Source organism: Amia ocellicauda, chromosome 7, assembly GCF_036373705.1.
Source record: "Amia ocellicauda isolate fAmiCal2 chromosome 7, fAmiCal2.hap1, whole genome shotgun sequence".
Lineage (NCBI taxonomy): Eukaryota > Metazoa > Chordata > Actinopteri > Amiiformes > Amiidae > Amia > Amia ocellicauda.
This window is the reverse complement of record NC_089856.1, coordinates 27311126-27335173: the sequence shown is the minus strand read 5'-3', so window position 1 is coordinate 27335173 and position 24048 is coordinate 27311126. Positions and strand designations below refer to the sequence as shown.

At 37.6% G+C, this 24048-nt stretch overlaps 1 protein-coding gene across 1 annotated transcript in view; it reads left to right on the top strand.

Moving 5' to 3' along the window:
• The window catches only part of tmtopsb (teleost multiple tissue opsin b), a 39369-nt gene extending 15794 nt beyond the window's left edge, over window positions 1–23575 (top strand). The window contains exons 3-4 of the mRNA XM_066708961.1: window positions 10790–11023; window positions 22809–23575. Coding sequence (XP_066565058.1) covers window positions 10790–11023; window positions 22809–23063 — 489 coding nt within the window. The 3' untranslated portion in view covers window positions 23064–23575. The remainder of the gene's footprint in view (window positions 1–10789; window positions 11024–22808) is intronic.
• The last annotated feature ends 473 nt before the right edge of the window (window positions 23576–24048 follow it).

Below are 24048 nucleotides of genomic sequence, written 5' to 3'. Positions count from 1 at the left end.
AAGATTAATACTAAAACTATGCATAGAAGTGATGGGAGGATAAAGATGGCCCTTGAGTTTAAAAAAAAGTATTTCCTGTCTTGTTGATGAGTATGTTATTACGGGTACTAGCTGATTATCTGATATCATGTATTATCTGATTTAATTATTATCCATTGTGCAAACTCGTAATATCCGTATTTTTTTTCTCCTTTTTAGAAAAGCTTGAGGTTTCAGTCATTTTACATTTCATTAATATGCATTTTAAAAACTTTTTTTGATGGGTATCAATGTTTTCCTTTCACATATTAATTGATTGGCTGATTGAATTTAATGATGTTAATATCCAATTTGGTAAATACAAAAAACACAAAGAATGTTGACTCTTATCTGTCCTTGCAAGTCTAATCATCCATGTGTCTGTTCTTTAAAATGAATATTAACTAATTGAATTAGCACCCACCAGAACATTATCCCAATCATGTATTCAGTTGGTGCCATGCTTGGCATATAAAATATTTTTCTGCAGTCTGGATAAGATTAGACCTTAATGAAAAAATAACTTATTTAATTAACCTTGGATCACTTAGCTATTATTGGACACCAAACAAGCATAATGGATTGAATGGCCTCCTCTCGTTTGTAAACTTTCTTATGTTATATTCTTTTGTTCTTAATTACCAGCAGTATTAAATTAAATTGTGCAATGTTGTGAACATGCATACACATTGACATTCATCAGTTGGTATCCCGAGTGTGATGCTGGAACAGAACAACATGCAGAATGTGCCCATTGTGAATTTTTCATGCCACTGTTTACCAAGACAGTTCTAATACAAATCCAAGATTGAGGGGATGAATCTTTCAAACTAATTTGTGAGGTTTGTCAACAGCTTGTCGCTAGTATGTGCCATTAACAGCGGGTGTCTTTGCTTCTGTTTAATTGTGTGTCAGTTTCCTGCCTGTGAACTAAATAATTTGACATTATCTATAGCCTCAAACACCATTATGCACTGCACTTCAAATCTAATTATTTAAATGTTTTCTTCTTTATTTAAGGCTGCCAGCATATCCTTGGCTATTTATCTCTAGGCTACTTGCCTTTAAGTATAGCTTGTGCTGGCAGAACAATTTGATTACCTTCAGAATTGACTTTAATACAATTTAAGTGCAATTTATAAAGCATTCTCCGTGATGCAAACATGTAATTAATCTCTACAATATTTTTTTTCTGTGTCTCTGAATTTTGCTTTATTTTGCCAAATTATCATTTGGTTTCTCTTGAGATATTATTTACATACACTGTCTGCCTCAATATGAGGTTTACTGGTACCACTAAAATAGGAAGACTCAGAATGAACTATTGACATGGATGAAAATCAATTTGAACACCTGTTGTTCCATTTCTTTTGTTTTACTAATTTTAGGTTTATTCTGGATCGACATTTAGAGTTATTATCATGTAAAAAAATAATGCCTTTACTCACCATTCACCCTTCAGTGAATTGTGAATGACACTGAAGAATAAACTATATCTCCTATTTGTGCACCGCCCAAACATTCAGATAACCAATTCTGTATTTTATCATGTCCCTAGCCTTATATTTTCTCTTCTCTTATATCCCCCAGTTGTTGATGAATTTGGACATTGTTTCTTGTGTCCATAACACTCTTATCCAATACGTAATTGAGCAGTTGTCATGGTTTAGTGCCTCTCCTAGGCATCTTAATAAAGGTTTCTGCAATTTCCTCCATCAAAACATCTTCTTGAAGATCTCTCTTCAGTCATTAATTTTATTAGGAAAGAGGTGATGGGGAATTGAAATCAGCAGCAAGTTGACTGCTGGTTAGGAAAGGATTAGCTTCAGACTTTCAGACAATCAGGCAGACCCCTCTCTACAGCTTTAGAGGCATGCTGGGAGGTTGATGTTCTCTCCTTCATGGGAAAATATATGCTTAAGGTAGTTTTTCTAAAAACCCATGTTAGGCAAAGTCTAAAGTCTGCATTTGTGAAAGAACACCGGCCTGGATTGCGTGGTTTTCAAATGTATTTGGCCTTTTGTCTTTTGTGTGTTTCCAATAACCTAAAAGTAGTGAGTAGCACTCAGTAAAGGTGTTGAATTGTGAATTATGGATTGTTAGTTACTAACTAAATCAGTGTGTATAAATTACCTTGTTTTCAGATGATTTTACAAATCACTTGAGTTAGAAACAACTTTGTATATGTACATTGGTTTACAGTTCTATTTTCAACCTTTTTGATTTGTATTTTTAGGGTTCATTGTTTGTGAGATTAATTTCTGAGGATCTTGGCAAAATATAGCACTTCCTGATACAGTTACATTTACATAGCATTCATCATAGTGTGACAAGAGACATCAAATCTTACAACATGTACAAAAAACTGAGCCAAGACATTTCTTGGCTGTAAGACTTTTAGTAAAAATATTACGACAGGCCATTAGATTAGCAGATTTCTGTGTTGGAAGAACTAATTCTGCATTGAAGTGTATCTCTTTTTTTCTGGTTGCATTGCGCTCTGTTAATGTCAGATCATGTTATTGTTTGCAACATCACATTCCCACTGGAAAACTATCTTGTGAATCCATCATTTAAGGAGAAGTGGCAAAAGTGTGACCTAAAAAACACATTAAAAGCACCCCTGGGACATATTCAAGCAGCATGACATGAGACTTTAAGTGTGATCAGTTGCAGCAGGGATCATTTAAGGATTAAATTTAATTTATATTTCAGGAGTCAAAGGATTCACCAAGAATTACACAAATAAACTTCACCAGAACCAGTTTTGGACCGCTTTATAATGAGAAAAGAACATCTTGGTTTAATCTTGTGTTTCATCTCATGTAATGTCAAGTAATGATTCCAGCAGTTATCTAACTGTATTGTTCCTGTAATTAACAGCATTTAAATAGGAGGAAAGTAGCATGACAAAAAAAAGCCAGTCTATAGTTTCCTTTGAAATTACTTCAGAGCCCCTTTGAAAAATTGCTCACCAACTGGGTGGTAACATTTGGTCTCCAAATGCACGCTGTTACCCTCATGGCAAGGAAGTCTTAACCAAAGCTATAAATTCATCAGTGAATTTTTGCTTGTCATTAGAGATTGCTCTTGTTAAAGCAAGGTGCACCAAAAGAACTGGCTTGAATAGGCATCTGGGCATCTGAGTCGAAACTCAAAGAAAAAAAAGAGAATTGTGTTGCACTTAAAGGGGGGAAAGCAAAATGTATGTGAACACTCTTGGCAGTACTAAGTGAACTGCAAAAACGTCTCACTGAGAAAGGCCATTACCGATGACACTTTTTACTCTACAGGATATTGAAGCCCTAACCCTGGTACTCTAAAGGCACAAAGCATATGATCAATCATCAATCATATTTAGTCAAAATGCAAAGTTGCTGGCTACTTGGGGACAGCTGTCACGGTCTCCCCTGCTTCTACCTTAGTTCACCACCAGAGGTCTCCCTCTCCCGAATACTAACTCTAGTGCTTCTCCTTTCCTTTGTCCAGTTAAACCAGTTCTTCCACATTCTTTCCTTCCAGGTGCACCTGTTCTGTCCTCCTCTCCTGTCATTGGTTAGTCATTCATTCACCTAGTTCAAACCCTCTTTGCTACACAGTATTTAAACCCCTCTGTTTCCTATCTTCTTTGCGAAGTCTTGCATTCTCTCCTGGATCAATTCTAAGCCTTGTTTCTTGATTGCCTTCCCATGTGTTTTTGACCTCTTGCTTTCCTCTCTCGTTTACCCCTTTCGGATCTCCCTACTAGCCTGTTCGCTTGATCGATTGACCTGGACTGTCCCTGTTTATGCTCTCTCGTTTTGCCCTTATCGGATGATCTGCTTCAACTCTTTTCGCCTTTAACATGGATCCAGCGGCTATACCTGATGTTGCTGCAGCTTTGACGGCTCAGGGGGCATTATTGTGAGAACACGACGAGATGCTACGTCAGATCAACTCCACTTTGGAACAGCTAATGAAGAAATTACCTGCTTTATCTCTCGAGTCCATAAGACAGACAACGCCAGAAGCAACCCCAGGCTCGTCAGCTTCGCCAGTTCCAGATAGACCTGTACATTTGGCCATCCCAGACAAATATAACAGCTCACCAGACCGCTGCGAGGGTTTTATATTACAGTGCTCCCTTTATTTTGCCCATTTACCAACTTCCTTCCCTTCTGATGATGCTAAAATCGCCTTTATTATTACTCTACTTACCGGAAAGGCACTTCAGTGGGCATCAGCTGTATAGGCTTGTAAGGGTGAAGTAACACCATCTCTCTCAGCTTTTCTTGAACATTTCAAGCAGGTTTTCCATCATCCGACAGCCGGAAAGAACGCTGGTGAACAACTGATCTCTCTCCGTCAGGGTACCTCTTCTGCCGCTGAATATGCTCTGGAGTTCCGGACCTTGGCCGAGATCAAGTGGATGGGGTGAGGCTTCTTTAATCGCTCTTTTTTGTCGTGGCTTATGTGATGATTTACAAGCAGAATTAGCTTGCAAGGAAGACACGCTTGATCTGGAACAGTTAATACATCTTGCCATCAGACTCGACAACCTTATGAGATCCCGAGGCAAACGGTCTTTGTCAGCTACATCCCGGTTATTCACCAGATCTTCTTTCAAGTCTAGCCCTGTTACAGAACCAGAAGCCATGCAGATAGGAAGGACTCGACTACCTGCCGAGGAAAGACAGAGGAGGATACAACAGCGCCTCTGCCTTTATTGTGTTCAATCCGGTCATTTCCGAGACGCCTGTCCTAATCTTCCTGGATCTTCTTCGGCCACTCCACAGAAATCGGTGAGTACTTGTCCCTTGATAACACCCACTCAGTGTATGCTCTCAGTACGAATCCAGCTCCACACCCAACACCATGTCCATCGGAAACCGACATTCTGAAAAACTGCCTTTTTTAGTGATTGATTCCCCTGGAGCTGACATAATACTTGGACATCCCTGGTTTATTCATCATAATCCCATCATTTCTTGGATCAAGGGGACTATTATTTCTTGGGGAGAACATTGCCTTTCTAATTGTCTTTCTTCACCTTGCAGAGCCACTCACAGAGAGTCCATTTCTATCCACACCGCCCGAGTTTCCATCAGAATACAAGGATCTGGCTGCCGTGTTTAGCAAATCCTGAGCCTCCTCTCTGCCTCCACATCATCCTTAGTATTGCACAATTGATCTTCTCCCTGGCTCTACTCCACCCCGGGGCAGAATCTTTCCTCTCTCTCTTCCAGAGTCGCAGGCCATGGAGGAATACATCAAGGAGGCTTTAGCACAAGGCATAATCCAGCCATCCACTTCACCTGCTGCGGCAAGCTTCTTCTTCATGGCAAAGAAGGACGGTGGTTTAAGACCCTGTATTGATTATAGGGATCTTAATTCGCTTATGGTCAAGTATAGATATCCTTTACCTTTAGTTCCGGCTGCCCTGGAACAGGTAAGAGGAGCTCGGTACTTTACTAAACTTGATCTACGTAGTACATACAACCTAATCTGGATACGAAAAGGAGATGAGTTGAAGACGGCATTTATTACTAACTCGGGACACTATGAATATTTAGTCATGCCTTTTGGTCTGGTCAACGCACCTTCAGTCTTTCAAGCTTTCGTAAATGAGGTATTACAACCTTATCTTCATCGCTTTGTGATAGCCTACATTGATGATATTCTGGTCTACTCCTCTACTCTCTCTGAACACATCTCCCAGGTTCGACAGGTGCTTCAATGTCTGCTACAAAATGGACTCTACGTCAAGGCTGAGAAATGTGAATTTCACCAACAGCGCGTGGCTTTTCTTGGATACATCATTGACGCCAGTGGAGTTCACATGGATCCTGAGAAGGTGAAAGCAGTTACTGAGTGGCCTCAACCTCAAACTATTAAAGAGTTGCAACATTTTCTGGGTTTTGCTAACTTTTACCGTCGCTTCATCCGAAACTTCAGTTCAGTCGCATCTCCTTTAACCTCTCTATTAAAGGGCTCTGCTCGTCGTTTATTATGGACGGATTCTGCTGAGGTCGCCTTCGAGAAACTCAAATCCCTGTTCACCACTGCTCCAGTCCTCAAGCACCCAGACCCTAATCTCCCTTTCGTTGTGGAAGTAGATGCTTCTGAAAACGGCGTCGGGGCAGTGGTTTCTCAACGACACGGTCAACCACCTAAGCTTCATCCCTGTGTATTCTTTTCTAGGAAAGACAGCCTATGCTGTCAGAGCCCTGTTACGGTCTCGTCGCCACAGAGGACGCATGCAGTACTTGGTCGACTGGGAGGGGTATGGTCCAGAGGAACGTTCTTGGGTTCTAGCCTCGGATATCCTGGATCCGTCTCTCATTACGGACTTTCACAGGGCTCATCCCACTGCTCCTGCTCCTCGGCCTCGTGGCCATCCTCGCCACCGTCTTCATCGCTCTGGTCCGGGCGAGGCCGATTCTGGGGAGGGGGGTACTGTCACGGTCTCCCCTGCTTCTACCTTAGTTCACCACCAGAGGTCTCCCTCTCCCGAATACTAATTCTAGTACTTCTCCTTTCCTTTGTCCAGTTCAACCAGTTCTTCCACATTCTTTCCTTCCAGGTGCACCTGTTCTGTCCTCCTCTCCTGTCATTGGTTAGTCATTCATTCACCTAGTTCAAACCCTCTTTGCTACACAGTATTTAAACCCCTCTGTTTCCTATCTTCTTCGCAAAGTCTTGCATTCTCTCCTGGATCAATTCTAAGCCTTGTTTCTTGATTGCCTTCCCGTGTATTTTTGACCTCTTGCTTCTCTCTCTCGTTTACCCCTTTCCCTACTAGCCCTACTAGCCTGTTCGCTTGATCGATTGACCTGGACTGTCCCTGTTTATGCTCTCTCGTTTTGCCCTTATCGGATGATCTGCTTCAACTCTAAAGCCTGCACTTGGATCCTTTCCTTTGGTCCTTGAGGACGTCACAACAGCAGAGTGTAACCATTGAAATAAAACAGATCAAATAAATAAAAAATAAAGGAGAGAGAATGCAGACAAGATGAGGCAGCAAAAAGATGCTGATGTTTTCTTATGGCTACTATTCAAAAGTTACTTTAAATATAACCCATAATCATTTCAAGAGACTTAGTAGATACGATTTTTGTGTGTGTGTGTGTGTGTGTGTGTGTGGCCATAGTTTTCAGATGTGTTTGTTAATTTTACTGTTTAAAGTGTTATTTGGGATTTGAGTTGTAGTTAAAGGTCAAACAGATGTTGAATATACATAATTAAGACATATTGTATTAAGTCTTAATTGTTCGATTTGAAATGCAGTATAAATATATAACATTGATATGGAATATTTATATCAATTTATTGTTTGTGTGTGTGTGAACAAGGAATGTTTAGTTTCAAGTTAAACCAATCTCAGGATTCCAGGCAAACATCATCATAACAAAACACAGTCTGTATAAGTTGCACCTTTTTCCTTTCCTTAGCAATCCTGCCATCACATCTTGCTCTGCTTCATTAACATATAGTCACCTGGGTGAAACTCAGAGTCCCACCAATGATTATTATACAGGTTATGCTGCTATGAATTTCAAGGCTCATTTGCCCAGATGTCTATATTCTAGTAATGTTGTACTGGAAGCTTGATATAGAATTATTTATTTGGCTGATATGGAAGGAATCTAGGCTGGTGGTAGACTTTTTTAACACTTGTTCAAGGCTGTTGCCTCATTAATGTCAACAGAGAAGATAGGTCCTTGGTTTAATGCTTTATTTATTGGACAGGCTTCTAACACCAGTCCATGGCATGTGACCAGAGGGATTTGTTACTCTCTTTAAAGTGAAAAACATAATTCCACCTGCTGTTTCCTAGATCAATCCAATCCAATTAAAACCGGTCTGTACCTTGATTAGTTTATTATATCTGACTACACCAGTATGAACTGCAGATGAACTAGGTTGACCAACCAGTGAATTCCTTTTATGGTTGGTTAAATCAGAAAAATATTGTCAGATCTTTCGATTTAAAGACATGGAACCTAGGATGACTCCGGTGCAGTGAAGATCCTGAAACTCTAAATCAGTTTCAGTAATGTGACTTTTTAACCAGAGAACTCAGGTATTAATGAAAAAATAATGGAAACATCATCCACAAAGGAAAAGTCCATAGCTATACTTAAACCACTTTAGATAGAATTTAAATAAATGTGTATACTATCCCATATATTGAACCAAGCACTTAAAAGTGTTGTGACAGATGCATACAATGCAATGGATTAAAGACTGAAAAAACAAGAAGAATCCTTTGTGTTGCTGGTTTGGGGTCCACTTACCACGAAAAATAGATTATCAAAATTAAAAGTGAACAAACACCCAACAATAAAGAAGGGATCATGAGGAATGTGTCACACATGCCACACTACAAGTACTCTCCATTGCAGTCTGTATTTCTTCCAAGTTAAGTTCCAAGTTATGTTCATTCAAAGCTGAACTCGAACACTCTCCTATATGCTTTGAAACCATCAATTAAAACCTCAAGGCTAATGTTCAGGGTGAGTGATGTCTCCCTGTAAGCTACTGCATTTCATTTTAGCAAAGCCTGCCCACAAAACAGTTATCACCCACTGTTATCTCCATCTCACTGTCACTTTGACTAAATGAGAGTTGACAATGGGCTTAATGCCAGGTCATTTCCCTTCCTTTAATTGCCTGTGTATCAACAGCTGTGACACTTGCAGTGGCCATTGAGTAGCCGACTTCTAAGCAATGGCCCCCAGATCTAGCTATGCCCTGCAGACATGGAGATAGGCAGGATGGCATTGCTTAAATATGGACTAACTGAGAAATTCATCCTAACTTACACTAAGAAACAACTAGATCCTGGAATAAGGCATAATTGGCCCATAAGCCCTGAAGACCATTATTTTCTGAATTAATAAACATGTTCGTAAGTTGGAAGGCTGAGTGGCTCTTCTTTCTCTCAGCTTTCAAGACACTTCATTCACAGTTTGCCATTGACAGCCTGTTAATACTGTTTTGTGTCTATAATTATTCAAATGCAGCACTGTACTCTAATACGTTTTCAGTCTTACTCCAGATTGCTGTAAAAGCTAAATTCCTTTCCTTCAGCTGTTTAACCCAAATTCAAAAATTTGTAATTCTGACCAAACAAGAAAATAAAAGTTACAGCCTAATTTTCAAAAGGACCATAAGAAATTGGTTGTCAGGTGCTTTTTAAAGCCTGATATTTTACATTGTTGAGTGAGCCGAATGAGGTTTTAGAAATGTATTTGAAATTCAGATTATTAACAAGCAAACATTTTGGCACTCCTACAGGATACAAAAATATTACTAAACATTATTATCCTTTATGATATTATTACATTTGGGTGGGGTGGTGTCGATGAAATGGCATATTAAAGAGGTATGATGACTCCACCAAAGCCATTGAATTACTGTTAATGGACAAGTACTAACATAGTTGAGGCAGCAATACATCTAAACATCAAGTCACATATATCTCTGTAACCAAGTAATGTAAAAAGTAAAGTACTTGAGTAGCTGTGGAAAGTATTCCTTGTTGACAAAAGCTATTACAGTCACAGGCTTGAGAGAAGCTGACCTTTAGAATGCTCAAGAGCACACATTTTGCAAGATTGCAGGAATCTTGTCTGTATTATCAATCTTTTAGAAAGCTTAGCACCTTCAGAAACAGCTGCTGTAAAGAGAGCACTATATCTATTATAGGATGTGGTGATGTTACATTTAGCTGAAGGAGTTCCCTAGATAAGAAGATCCATGCAACTCCTCTACTGCCAAAACAGACTTCACTATCCAGGTGTGGTCAAGGCTAGGATATTTATTGCCCTACGCTAAATGCTTGCCTCCCTAGATATTATGAGACCCTGTTCAGTACAGTATAAAAATCTTGACTGACCTTCTGTCTTCTCTTTTGTTTTCCAGAAGGTTCCCCAGGGTGCTTCAGTATGAACTGCTTCATAGCAAAGTCCTGGTTCTTAAAAAAATGGTCCCTACTATAACAGTAATAATAAAAGCCATGAACAATATTTTAAGCCGTTAGTTTAATATTAAACAAAACCTGTTTCTTGGAAGTGATGGACAGCAGCAATAAGGTGTCAATAGAATTATGTTATAAAATGAAAAGGTATTATTTATCATGCAACCTGATGAACAATTATCACTCTAGAGATCATATGCTATTACAGCGTATGAAACTGTTTCTGAAGGAGCATCCATAATCCCAGTAATATGAGTGACAGCTGTGACAGGCAAAGACAGGAAATTCTCCTTTGTTGGTATTTCTACAGTGATACAGATTTTCAAATGCCACTGTTTTGTTTGTGACAAGCAAGAAGGCTGACAGTTGCAGAGCTGCCAGGAAAACTGAAATCCCTGGTTAGCAATAATATTTGTTTTTCCATTTCAATACACGTTTTCTGTGAACACATTCGTCAACTTTAGAATTTGTATCTTCCTACTCCCTAATTTATTTTTCTTTCTCTTTTTCCTGTTTGTTTTTGTTTTTGATGTATGTCTACTTAACCCTCTCTTAACCTTCTGTGTTGCAGTATGCCGCAGCATAAGGCTTTATATTTTGTGTTATTTTTAGATTTTAATTTTGAATTTGAACATGAATACAGAAGGTGGGTGGGGGTGGTGAAAGTGATCAGATGGAGAACATATACTTTTACTTTGCTCTGTGTTTGAAAATGTGTTTGTGAGTGTGGATGGGTGTAAATTGACTGATCTCAATATGTGCCTTTTTTATTTTGTGTTTTGTTCCCCTGTCTTCATTTGTGTGTCAAAGGTGAGTCGTGTCAACACAACGATGGGGCGTTCCAGAGAGAGGCGCGTCCTCTTCATGGTTATAATCATGGTCACCTGCTTCCTACTGTGCTGGTTGCCTTATGGGATGGTTGCCCTCCTAGCCACATTTGGGAGGCCTGGTCTCATTTCCCCAGAGGCCAGCATCATTCCATCAATTCTTGCAAAGTCCAGCACGGCTGTCAACCCTATCATATACATATTTATGAACAAGCAGGTAAGTCATTGTCACTGTTATGTAATATAATCAGGGGGTGGGGGTGAGAGTTATTAACTTATATAAGGAGATATGTTGCCTTTAACCTTCTTTGAGAATCTTGGGAATAGATTCCTTATGTACACCCACAAGTTTATCTTCTAATTTGATGTCTGTAAATCTAGTGGGAAGAGAGCCATCTAAAAGTTTGGATATTAACTAGTAAAAATCTAATGCTTTTCAAATCAGGTCAAAAACCTCTAATCTAATACCAGTGAAGTCTAAAACAATGGTCTACAATTTTAGAAAAGCAAACCTTGAAGGTATGAGGCAGCACTTAGAAGAGGGAGACTGGAGCACACTGGATACAGATTCAGTTGAAATTGGATGGTTATATTTTAAGAATATACTACTTGAAGCTCAGGTGAAATTTGTACCAAAACTTGAGAACCACAAAACATTGGCCAAAATGGTTTAATAGAAGAATGCAAAAAAATATCAAGAGAAAGAAAATGTTGTATAGCGCATACAAAAGGGATAGAGATGAAACAAAATACAAAGAATATGTTGAACTGCAAGGAGATCTTAAGAACGGGATCAGGAAATAAAGATGGAAATAGAAAGAAACATAGCTCTTGGAGCTAAAACTAATGCAAAGAGTTTTTTTGAATACTACAACAGCAAGAGGTCAATAAAGGAGGAAGTGAAACAGATATAGGCCAAAAATTGAAGTATCTTGGAAAATGAACAAGATGTGGCAAATGTTCTAAATTAGTATTTCACAGAGGTTTTTACAAAAGAAAAACAGATAACATACCACAGGTAAACAACCAGTCCAGTCAAACCCTAAGAGAGATAAATATTTCCAACAGTACTTAAAAAATTAGGGAAATTATTTATGGGCTTCTAACTCAGATATTCCAAATGACACTTAGAACAGGGGATGTGCCAGCTGACTGGAAGATGGCAAATGTCATACCAATCCACAAGAAAGGGGACAAAACTGAGCCAGGAAATTACAGACCAATCAGTCTCATCTACATCACCTGTAAAATGTTGGAAAAAATGATTAGACAGAAAATAGAGGAGCATCTTAATGAAAACCATATTCTTGGAGATAGTCAACATGGGTTTAGATGAGGCAGATCATGCCTTACTAATTTATTAGATTTTTTGAACATGCAACTGCAGCTGTAGATCATGTGAAAGCATATGATATGATATACTTAGATTTTCAAAAAGCATTTCTTAAGGTTTGACACCAAAGACTAATCCTCAAAGTGGAAACTGTAGGCATTCAGGGTAATGTAAGTAGATGGATTATGAACTGGTTGATGTATAGGAAACAGAGGGTGTCGATTAGAGGAGTTGCTTCTAACTGGAGTGAGGTTGTTAGTGGAGTTCCAAAGGGATCAGTATTAGGGCCTGTGCTTTTTCTAATCTATATTAATGATCTGAACTCTGGGATAGTTAGCTTGTGAAATTTCCAGATAATACTAAAATGGGTGGCTCAGCAGATACAATCTCGGCAGCACAGGTTATTCAAAGGCACTTAGATAATATTCAGTTGTGGGCCAACACCTGGCAGATGAAATTCAATGTGGACAAGTAAGGTATTACATGCAGGTAACAAAAATGTCCATTATAATTACACTATGGGAGGAATAGAACTAGATGAAGTAACGCATGAGAAAGACTCAGGAGTCTACATGGACTCCTCACTTTCTCCGTCCAAACAATGTGGGGAAGCGATAGAAAAGGCAAACACAATGTTAGGGTATATTGTCAAAAGTGTAGAATTTAGAACAAGGGAAGTAATGTTCAGACTGTACAATGCACTAGTTAGACCTCATCTGGAATACTGTGTACAGTTCTGGCCACCACACTTCAAGAAAGATATCGCTGCTCATAGAGGCAGTTCAGAGGAGAGCAACCAGACTTATTCCAGGGAATGTCCTACTCGGAGAGACTGAGGTAACTGAACCTTTTCACCCTGGAACACAGGAGACTATGTGGGGACTTAATTCAAGTCTTCAAAATCATGAAAGGCATCGACCACATCAAACCAGAGGAGCTTTTCCAGATCAGCAGGGACACACGCACCCGGGGACACAAATGGAAATTGGGCTTCAAGGCATTCAAGACGGAAAACAGGAGACACTTCTTCACACAGAGAGTTGTCACAATCTGGAACAAACTCCCCAGCGATGTGGTTAAAGCTGAAAATTTGGGAACATTTAAAAATAGACTGGATAGTATCCTTGGATCACTTAGTTATTAATGGACACCAAACGAGCACGATGGGTCGAATGGCCTCCTCTCGTTTGTAAACTTTCTTATGTTCTTATGTTATTAGCTTACCAAAGAATGTAATGCCAGAATGAAAACAGCCCCTTTATCCCTTCAGGTCTTATAGATCTCAGTGACAGGATCCATGACAAGAGATTGCATAAGAAAACCACTTCAGAGTATGCATAAGCAAAAATGCAGGTTCTGTACATTTCATAGCTTGTACCAGGTGAGAATGTAGCCTGTGAAGATTTTGTAAATTCTTCTATGTATGGTATAATTAATTGGCAAAGTCAATTTTAGCTTCTCTGCCTGGCAGTGTAGTAAACTGCTGTGTATCACTGTCCACAAAGAAAGATTCTTTGAGATACAAAGTTCTCTGGGTAAATGCAAGATGTTGTTATTATAAAATACATGGGGAGCAACTAATTGTGAGTGAAAGTAACATGAAAGCAGAATGAAATCAAAAACCTCTCCTCTTCACAGTCTTCTCTGTGAAAGAATCACTGCCTGTAGCTGATATTCAGAGAACAGAGAACCTGAGAACAAGCAAGTACCATGACCTTAACAAAATATTTTATTTTAAACAGCAGTCTCCAAGCAAAATTATATTTCTTATTTTTATGTGTTTCAGAAAAGAAAGGAAAGGGGTTTAAAAAAACAGCAACATTAAAACTTGGACATCCATAATTAGGTTTGGGAATTTTAAAAGGTGAAAATGTCACCTTGAAAGGGTTCCAGAATTGAAAGGTAATGTGTAAGGTTACTGCAGTAATGGACTAAATACTACAGCGAAAAAACGTTTAATTGCTCTCCCTCCTCCTGATCCATTTCAGAGAATGTTTCTTTGTCTGGTTTATCTGATCGTTTCAGATTGAAATGCCAGTTTGTAATTGAACTGTTTCTGCTTGGTGCTTTTATGGATGAACACAACAGACTGAGTTCTGTTCTTATGGCGTCGATAAGCCATGAAAATAACAGACGATAACTATTTATTTATTTCCACAGATATCCAATCTATATCTACATAATATTATGTGGGTTTCCTGACTCATTCATTAGGAATATTTAATATATCAGATAATAGATCTCCATATTTTATTTGGAGAAAGAAATCTTGATCTATCTTCATGTTACTAGGCATGGGTGGGGCAGTGGACCTTGAAGAATCTAGAAAAAAAAAAAAAAAAGCATCTTCCAGGTTGTGAGCAGGAGGGAGGGGATTTGAAAGGTCCCAGAATAACTGCAGGACCAGGGCTGTTAATCAATGTCATAGAGAGCCAATAGGGAATTATACTTTTTTATTTCAGGAACAATTGATCAGAACACCGTTTTAATTTATTGTACTGAGTGTACATTTCCAATTGGTTATATATATATATTGTTTTGAAAAAGTGGTTTCCTCTTTTTTTGTATGCTTAGGTTAAATGTCACAGTGAACTGTTCCTGAGGATTAAACATATAGGTTGTTTCAGTTCAGTTTTATCAAGATATACATTAACATGCACAGGCCTACGGGGTTATTGTGTGTTTTTTTCTTTTCATCACATAAAAGCAAATTATGCTTGTGACTGCATGCACTGGCACACAAATAATTTGAAACATTAGATAGTTTGATCTGAAAGACCAATAGACTATGCCTGAATTAACATGGGATGCATGAGACTTAAAAGAAATAATCATCTTTTGGACATCTCAAAAAACAAAGCTATAATGGTGATATTCTCTTCCTCACTTATCTGTAACTAAATTAGGTCAGGAAGCTACAGAGTGAGTGATTCTGACAAATTACAATCCCCCTGAATTAAGCAGACCTGTTTGCTTTGGGAGGTTCTCCCCATTGCCCGCTCTGTCCCTTTGTGAGGCTCAACATGATCGTTAGAATAGAAAAAAGCTTACATTTCAGTCAATGGCAGGGATGTTCAATGAATTGATTCTCTTTCTCATAAATTTATTATCATCCTTATACAACCGTACGAAATGTGAACAGAATGTATCTCAGCTCATCAGATCTCAGCAGTTCAACAGATCTCTCTGGGTCTGTGCTGTGTCTTTGAAGAAGCAATACTTATTAGACACCACACACATCATAATTTGATCTAGTTCTTTCTAGATGTAATCACTATTGCTACATGAAGCATGCTGTCATAGCCTTAGAGAATTCTGTGTGTGAAACCTAATATTTTGCTTATTGTACTTGTTAGTTCATGACATCTTAAATGTTTCAGTTCATTCATTTGTCCTGTATCATAAAGATCCAGATAGTTTTATAATGCATGTGTTGTGAAAAGTGCTATCAATCACAGTAGGACGACTTGGAATAATTTTATATTGTGTGTCTTTATACTTAATGCTTGGCACACCAAAATCAATGACATATCTGGAGCTTGTCGTTTTGCTCTGCATCGGAGGTATGTTATCCTGTATGTCATTTTCAGTCTTCAATTCCTCCCAGCCCGTATTATGGAAAGAGTGAGTTGAGGCGAGTTGAAGACTAAAAATGCTGTACAGAAACGAGTAGCATTATGCATCTATGAAGACCAGGCACAGGACAGAAATGGCCCAGAGAAGACAGGGGTGAGTAGAGGTGCTGTTTTTCAATTCACAGAGGAATGAGATCAGGCTGTTTCAATGCATCTTCCTTGCTGTCTCTATTGTTTTGCATGCAACAGTTTCAATTCCCTTAAGACTCCAATCGTACCACCTCAATGACTGATTCCCAATTGAAGGTATCCACTCTTAATTCCCTTAGGGACCTGATGGATTTAATGAGTTAAATGTGGTTGATAGAATGCAAGTGAGGGCAGATAACATGCAGTATGGCCCATAGGAAACCTAAAATCTGATTTTGATCTTTTTGAAAGTAAAAAGAATTGTGTCTTGCTGGAAATGGAAGATAAGTATTTGACATGATTATGATTGTGAAGTCAAGCCACCACCCCCCTCTTTGTAAGTGATTGTTTGTGTTTAATCAATATTCGCGTTGATCAGACAGTGCTATGCTATGTAGACAATGTTATTTATTCAACATTTGTGGAAGAAGGGCTCTGGAAAAAATCATACAGTTTTCCCTACAGTGGTCATCTTTGACCCTCACTTTAAAAGAGAGAGAAAACAGTAATTTATTCAGTTGATGTTCCACACTTCCTTCAGACACTGTGTGACACCAGCTTTGGGGTAACCATAATTGGTGTGAAAATAGAATAGAAGCCTGCTCTCCTGTCAACTTTAATATATTGTTATTCAGTTGTGGAGTACTGTATACTCAGTACCTTCTGACTAGTCCATTTTATAGCCTATTAATATAGATAGATATAGAAATAATAATAATATAATAATAATAATAATAATAATAATAATAATAATAATCATAATAATAATAATCATAATAATACTTAGTTGTAGTAGTAGAAAATCATGTATGTGGAATATTCAAGGGGAAATCAACCCAGTCTAATTTTGCACTTTTATTCGGTCTTTTCATATTGCTTTGTCTAAATTAGCCATTCTTAGCTCTTGTCAGTGTCCACTTCTTGCAGTTATAATGTGTTGTAGGGCTATAATCTCCCAATGAGATTTTGTGTAAGGCACTATTGATCTTTTCATGTTGTAAACCAGAAAGATTCAAAACTAGAGGACAAAGGAAACAATTTAAACATTGCAACATGTAATTTTCATGCATCTGTCTTTCTTTGTTCTGTACTGCTGATAATTAAATATATAAGATTGAGTCATGAAATATGAATGTACACATTATGTTTTATATATATATGAAACAGATTATCCTCTAATGGAAAACCATTCAAGGACGGATGGACAGCATCTCCCATCCAAAAACAGTCCATTCACCAATGTCACAAAAAACATTCTTTATTTATTGGAGAAAAAGTGAGCATCATGTTCACTTTTTCTCCAATAAATTAAGAATGTTTTTTGTGACATCAGTGTATATTATTTGATGTTCTATCAAACACAGAGAAGTTCTGATCCAATTATGTTATATCATTGTGTATTAGTACACTGTAAACAGTTTTCAATCTTGACATTTTGAGCTCTCTACGGGTGTGTGTTGCTTTTACCAAAACATGGATGCTGAGTACTGAGATTTTGTACTCCTACTCAGACAACGTATCCCCCCACCCCACCATTTCAGAATGTGGAGGGGGGGCGTAAATGCGTGGGGTATAAAAACCGAATTTTTCACATCAGAGAATGCTTCACATCGTTAGAAAGCTAAGACTCTCAGGGATACCAAACACTTAGGGGTTAGGGGTTATATTATTATACCAAACACTTGGCAAACAACACAACAGTGAAGAGTACACATGGAATTAAAGAGAAGCACACAGATTTGCCCATTTAAATGTACCAGAGGGGTTTGTCAGCTAAAGGGGTTAAATTTTGTTAAACAAAACGATTCCCTGATTTATTTTTGATCTCCAATTGCTTTAATTTCAGAGTACATTGAGACATTAAACTGCGAAAATTCCAATAAAAACTGGAAAAATTGAGGTGTTCTAAAACGTTTGACTGGTAGTGTATATATATATTATTTTTTTATTATAACATATTTCCAAAATAACTATGATTGCTATCTGAATCATTTTCCATTTACTGACTAGGTTATTTTTTGCAAAAATGTACATTTAAAAACAGCTACAGAGTGATCTAGATGTGTTTTCAACAGCGTGAGCATCAGACCTTGATAATTTTACACAAAATAACCATTTACAGCTCAGCTGAAGTGGAGCAAATATCAAGGGAGCCTCCTATCCTCAGCCATTAACAATGACCTTGTGCATTGCTTCCTATAGCGGCTTTGGATCAGTGTGTCTTGAGCTGTTGTGTTCCTTAACAGTTCTAAACAGCTGTCACATAAAACTGGAAAACTGAGAGGAATCTGATACTACTTTCCTGTACTTTATTTCCTCTAACCACATATATTTACACAGAGTTGTTTAATTTCTAATATGAACTTTTGACTTATATCCACAAACTTGACAAAACAATGCATCTGAATATTTATCTTTGTAGGAATATATTACTATTGCCCATGTTATATGTAAGCTTACAATGATGCTTGCTTTCAAAAATAAGAATGGATTTTACCTTTAAAATCTAATTACAATTTTTTGCTCATACATGAGTACCTAGTTATTTGACCTTCCTTAGAAAAATGTAGTATACTATAAGTATACCTACCACATCAATAGTATACTAAGTACACTACGTTTTCTTAAGGGAAGTTGTAACAGCCCATGATGAGAAACAATAATTAATCTTGATAAACAGTTCAAATGGGTTTCTTTTCTCAGTCATGTTCAATATATAGTCATGTCACTATGAATGCTTTGTGCAGAAATTCAAGGGAAATCCATAATTTCAACACTGAATAGCATTTTACTCCAATCTCTCAATATTACTATAATTTGAGAGATGTGACTGGTACTTGTTTTGTGTAAGATAAGATTCTATAAATTATGTGCTTTTTCCAGATATCAATCATTCAGAAAGGCTTTGGTGCATTATCCCAAACTATGCTATTGACTTTACCTTGGTGTATTTTACAGCACGCATTTACTCTTCAGCTTGCATTGAAAACAGCTGTGCATTTTAAGAGGTTAACACTCAGGAATGTGTCTGTTTGTTACTGAACTGAGGATAGCATTTCTCTTCCCCCTCTACAGAAAAACATGTACTCATGTATTCAATTTCATAGTTATCAATGATGCTTCTTCTGAATACTGTTATACTGATGTTTGCAGGGGTTGTATTATTATTATAAGATTTCTTAGCAAAAACCCTTACTCAGCGCCTTACTCACCCTTACTCAATATATACAGTGAGGGAAAAAAGTATTTGATCCCCTGACAAATAAATGATCAGTCTATAATTTTAATGGTAGGTGTATTTTAACAGTGAGAGACAGCATAACAACAAAAAAATACAGAAAATCGCATTTCAAATAAGTATTTGATCCCCTATCAGTCAGCAAGATTTCTGGCTCCCAGGTGTCTTTTATACAGGTAACGAGCTGAGATTAGGATCACTCTCTTAAAGGGAGTGCTCCTAATCTCAGCTTGTTACCTGTATAAAAGACACCTGTCCACAGAAGCAATCAATCAATCAGATTCCGAACTCTCCACCATGGCAAAGACCAAAGAGCTGTCCAAGGATGTCAGGGACAAGATTGTAGACCTACACAAGGCTGGAATGGGCTACAAGACCATCGCCAAGCAGCTTGGTGAGAAAGTGACAACAGTTGGTGCGATTATTCGCAAATGGAAGAAACACAAAATAACTGTCAGTCTCCCTCGGTCTGGGGCTCCATGCAAGATCTCACCTCGTGGAGTTTCAATGATCATGAGAACGGTGAGGAATCAGCCCAGAACTACACGGGAGGATCTTGTTAATGATCTCAAGGCAGCTGGGACCATAGTCACCAAGAAAACAACTGGTAACACACTACGCCGTGAAGGACTGAAATCCTCCAGCACCCGCAAGGTCCCCCTGCTCAAGAAAGCACATGTACAGGCCCGTCTGAAGTTTGCCAATGAACATCTGAATGATTCAGAGGAGAACTGGGTGAAAGTGTTGTGGTCAGATGAGACCAAAATCAAGCTCTTTGGCATCAACTCAACTCGCCGTGTTTGGAGGAGGAGGAATGACCCCAAGAACACCATTCCCACCTTCAAACATTTAGGTGGAAACATTATGCTTTGGGGGTGTTTTTCTGCCAAGGGGACAGGACAACTGCACCACATCAAAGGGACGATGGACGGGGCCATGTACCGTCAAATCTTGGGTGAGAACCTCCTTCCCTCAGCCAGGGCATTGACAATGGGTCGTGGATGGGTATTCCAGCATGACAATGACCCAAAACACACAGCCAAGGCAACAAAGGAGTCGCTCAAGAAGAAGCACATTAAGGTCCTGGAGTGGCCTAGCCAGTCCCCAGACCTTAACCCCATTGAAAATCTGCGGAGGGAGCTGAAGGTCCAAGTTACCAAACGTCAGCCTCAAAACCGTAATGACTTGGAGAGGATCTGCAAAGAGGAGTGGGACAAAATCCCTCCTGAGATGTGTGCAAACCTGGCAGCCAACTACAAGAAACATCTGACCTGGTTTTGCCACGAAGTACTAAGTCGAAGGGGTCAAATACTTATTTCCCTCATTAACATGCAAATCAATTTATAACTTTTTTGAAATGCGTTTTTCTGGATTCTTTTGTTATTCTGTCTCTCACTGTTAAAATACACCTACCATTAAAATTATAGACTGATAATTTCTTTGTCAGTGGGCAAACGTACAAAATCAGCAGGGGATCAAATACTTTTTTCCATCACTGTATATTGGAAGTGGTACAATTTTAAATTATAAAATGTATATAAATAATTATTATTTAAGAAGTCAATACATTTGATGTTTTCAAAAGTTTCAACCAATAGAGGCTTCTGCTATAGGTTGATGCTTATTGTCCAGATATTGTTGCTTGAATTCAATAGGAATTGCATTGATTCAATTCAATTTCAATAGGAAACAGTGACTGTAATTTCCCAAAGATAAATTAATGAATTATAGTAAAACAGTGATATACTTATTTTGTACGTAGATTCTGCAATCTTTTCAGGATTTACTTTTTGAATCTATTCAGTTCAAGTAAATGTCACACTTTTTTTGGTATCCCTTTTTTTGTATGATCTTGTAAAAGAAGATTGACACCTTTTCCTCCACACCAGTGACCTAAGCTGAAGGTGTAAATGGCTTAACTTCCTGATTTCTGGGCAAAGCTCAGTTTGGTCATCTTGAGACAAATGTTTTTTTTTACCATTCTGACAGCTATAGCTTAATGACAGGAAGAGCTCACACTTTTGTAAGGCTTGCCATCTATGCGTGTCAATCGCACACTTAATTTTTTTTTATACTCATACTAGTTGATAAGTTGATAAAAAAAACAGGGTTTTCCTTTGGTGATCATGGTGTGGTTCAGTGCTGTGTAAATTACATTTTCCTCGAATTCTGTGATCCTCACTAGACAGAACATATAAAACAAGTTTTATATCCACTGAGTCCCACATATTAATGGTATGCTAAAGGTCTTAGCAGTCAGACTAGATTTGGTGTAATTTTAATAATAAAACAGAATATGCTTTCCTTATATTTCTTCGTTGTCACAATTATTTTCCTTATATATATATATATATATATATATATATATATATATATATATATATATATAACTTAATTGAATAGACTCGATTTTTAATGCCCACTAATGGGAAATTATTTTACTTCTATTCCCAAATATAAGGAATGTATATCAGGAGGGAAACTGCATATTCTCAGAGATTTGTTTTTCTTTTGTTGCTTTTCACATGGAAATAAACAATCATAAACTCCTTCATACTGATTTTGGTATGATAAGGACATGAGCTCCTAAATGGAACTGAGAAGGAATCTAAAGTCTAGTGCAATACAACTGCTGTGCATTCACATATGTTAAACCCTTTCCTGAAAACAGGACAATATTTTTATTTAATTACATTACCCTATCCCAGACCTAAGGAGTACAAATATACATAAATTCTAGCCTTCTGCATTTGATATGAATTTGGTAAATCACGTATTTTATTTATAATATAAAACATACTACAAATGAATATACCTATGCCTACTAATTGCACATTAATCCAGCCAGCAATTTAGCATTTCCATAGATACTGAATCTGTACTCTTGTATTCTAAAAGCATAGCGCTTGTTCCAGTGAAAGTTCTATAACTTGCTTATATGTATTTTAAATTAAATTAGTTGAGCATTTAACACTATTAGTAAGATTTATACATACCTTATAGCACTGGCAAACTGAATGGCAGAAAATATAAACCATCTAATACATAAAGTCATTTTCAGGGTGTTAGGAGTGGTAGATCAAGCAATCTCCTAATGGATCTTATTTGAATAATTGTGTATCCCATCCCAAGTGCCTTGCAGTTAAATCAATTTCCAAGCACTGTGGAAGCTTTCTATTTGAAAGCCACAAAAACATTAAATTAAATAAAAAAGCAGGCATTTTTCAATGGACGACTAATAATCTAGTAATTGTTCTATTTTTTTATTTCCTTTTATATGCAAATCAGATTGCTTCCACACAAACCACAGTAAATAAGAGCAGAATCAATACAAATACAAGGAATGAAGAATGAAAGGAAGAAAGAAAGACAATAATCAGGTTGTAATATGTGAATTCTTCATAAATTACCCTAATCATTCTGTTTTCTTCAGTTTGGCCTGGTCCAAATAAAAACTGTGGCCCATGCTTTAGTTCCAGTTCTTGTATTCTGATCATGTATTCATTTGGCACACAGGCCATTTATAAGTTGGTTCTGTGTTGGCCCTGGCAAAGTGAATCTGCCTTCACCTACAGTGTTCATCATTTGCAGAAGGTGTAAATATTTTGATCTTATAAGGCTTTCAATGTCTCTACATTCCTGCTGACATTCTCTATTCCTGTCTCAGTTCTCCAGGTGTTTCCGTGATTTCATGACCTGCCAGGACCAGCCCAGCAGCTCCAGCATGAAGAGTTCATCCAAGGCAACTAAGCCCTGCCGAATCACACGCAAGACCAATCACGACAACTTCACCTTTGTGGTGGCTTCAGCCGGTCAACCCTCCACCTTCATTCAAAACCGCAACCACAGTGTGGGTGAGAGGGCATCTTCAGGGGAAGCATCCAGACCAGTTGTCTCACTTGTAGCTCATTACAATGGCTAACTGCCAGGCTAAACTGCAGCGGAATATGTAAAAAAAAAAAAGAAAAATGTTAAAATGGCATAAGAATAGGTTGTGGCTTATAAATGCATAATTGTTTGTGTTAAACGAAAAGGATTAGGAAGAACCAGTCAAAAATGTTGGTCGGTATTTTTCAATACCAATGTTTTGACGGCTCTGTGTAGAGTCATCTTGATTTTGGTTCAGACAGCAACATTTAAGAAATGTTTACAGGCAAGTACAAATAAAAAGTTAAACATTCACCTATGCAGTTATGTTTTGTGTTTCTGTGAAAATCAGCTTTAAAAAAGAAAAAGACTGCACATTCTCATTGTTATGAAACAGTGTAGATGCTCAAGACACTCCATAGATATGTTTGAAATTAATCAATAGATACCAGTAAAATGAAAATCTTCTTATGGTAACATGAATTCATTTTATTCTCAGCTATCTTAAGTATTACCTTAGATAAATGAGATGACAGCTGGAATTATATTCTCTCTCTCTCTCTCTACTGTAAAGTTAGTTCTAGTATTTATCTGGTATAAAGGTGATATAGTTTACTATGTGTTTATTACTAAATACATGTTAAGTGTTATAACCCTTTACTATTTCCCTAAAGTGGCTCTTAAATTAAAAAAAATATTGTAATGAGACAAGAATCTAATTAATTGTAAGTATGTCCTGTTCATGGATCATCATTATTTAAATATCAACTTATTTGCAAAATACAATGTAAGGTATTAGTGACGGATCAATTACATTTTCATAGTTATAACTGGAATAATTACAAATAGTTTGGCAAATAGTTGCTAAAGTTCTATTGTGAATATGCTACTATACAGTATATATATTTACACTGACTTAAAAATAAAGACATGCCAGAACAACTTTGAAGCTTGGGCAAGCATTTACTAAAGTGTAAAACATGCAGATAAATCACCAATTGCCATGAACCATATCAGAGGGATAACTGTATGTGTCTTCA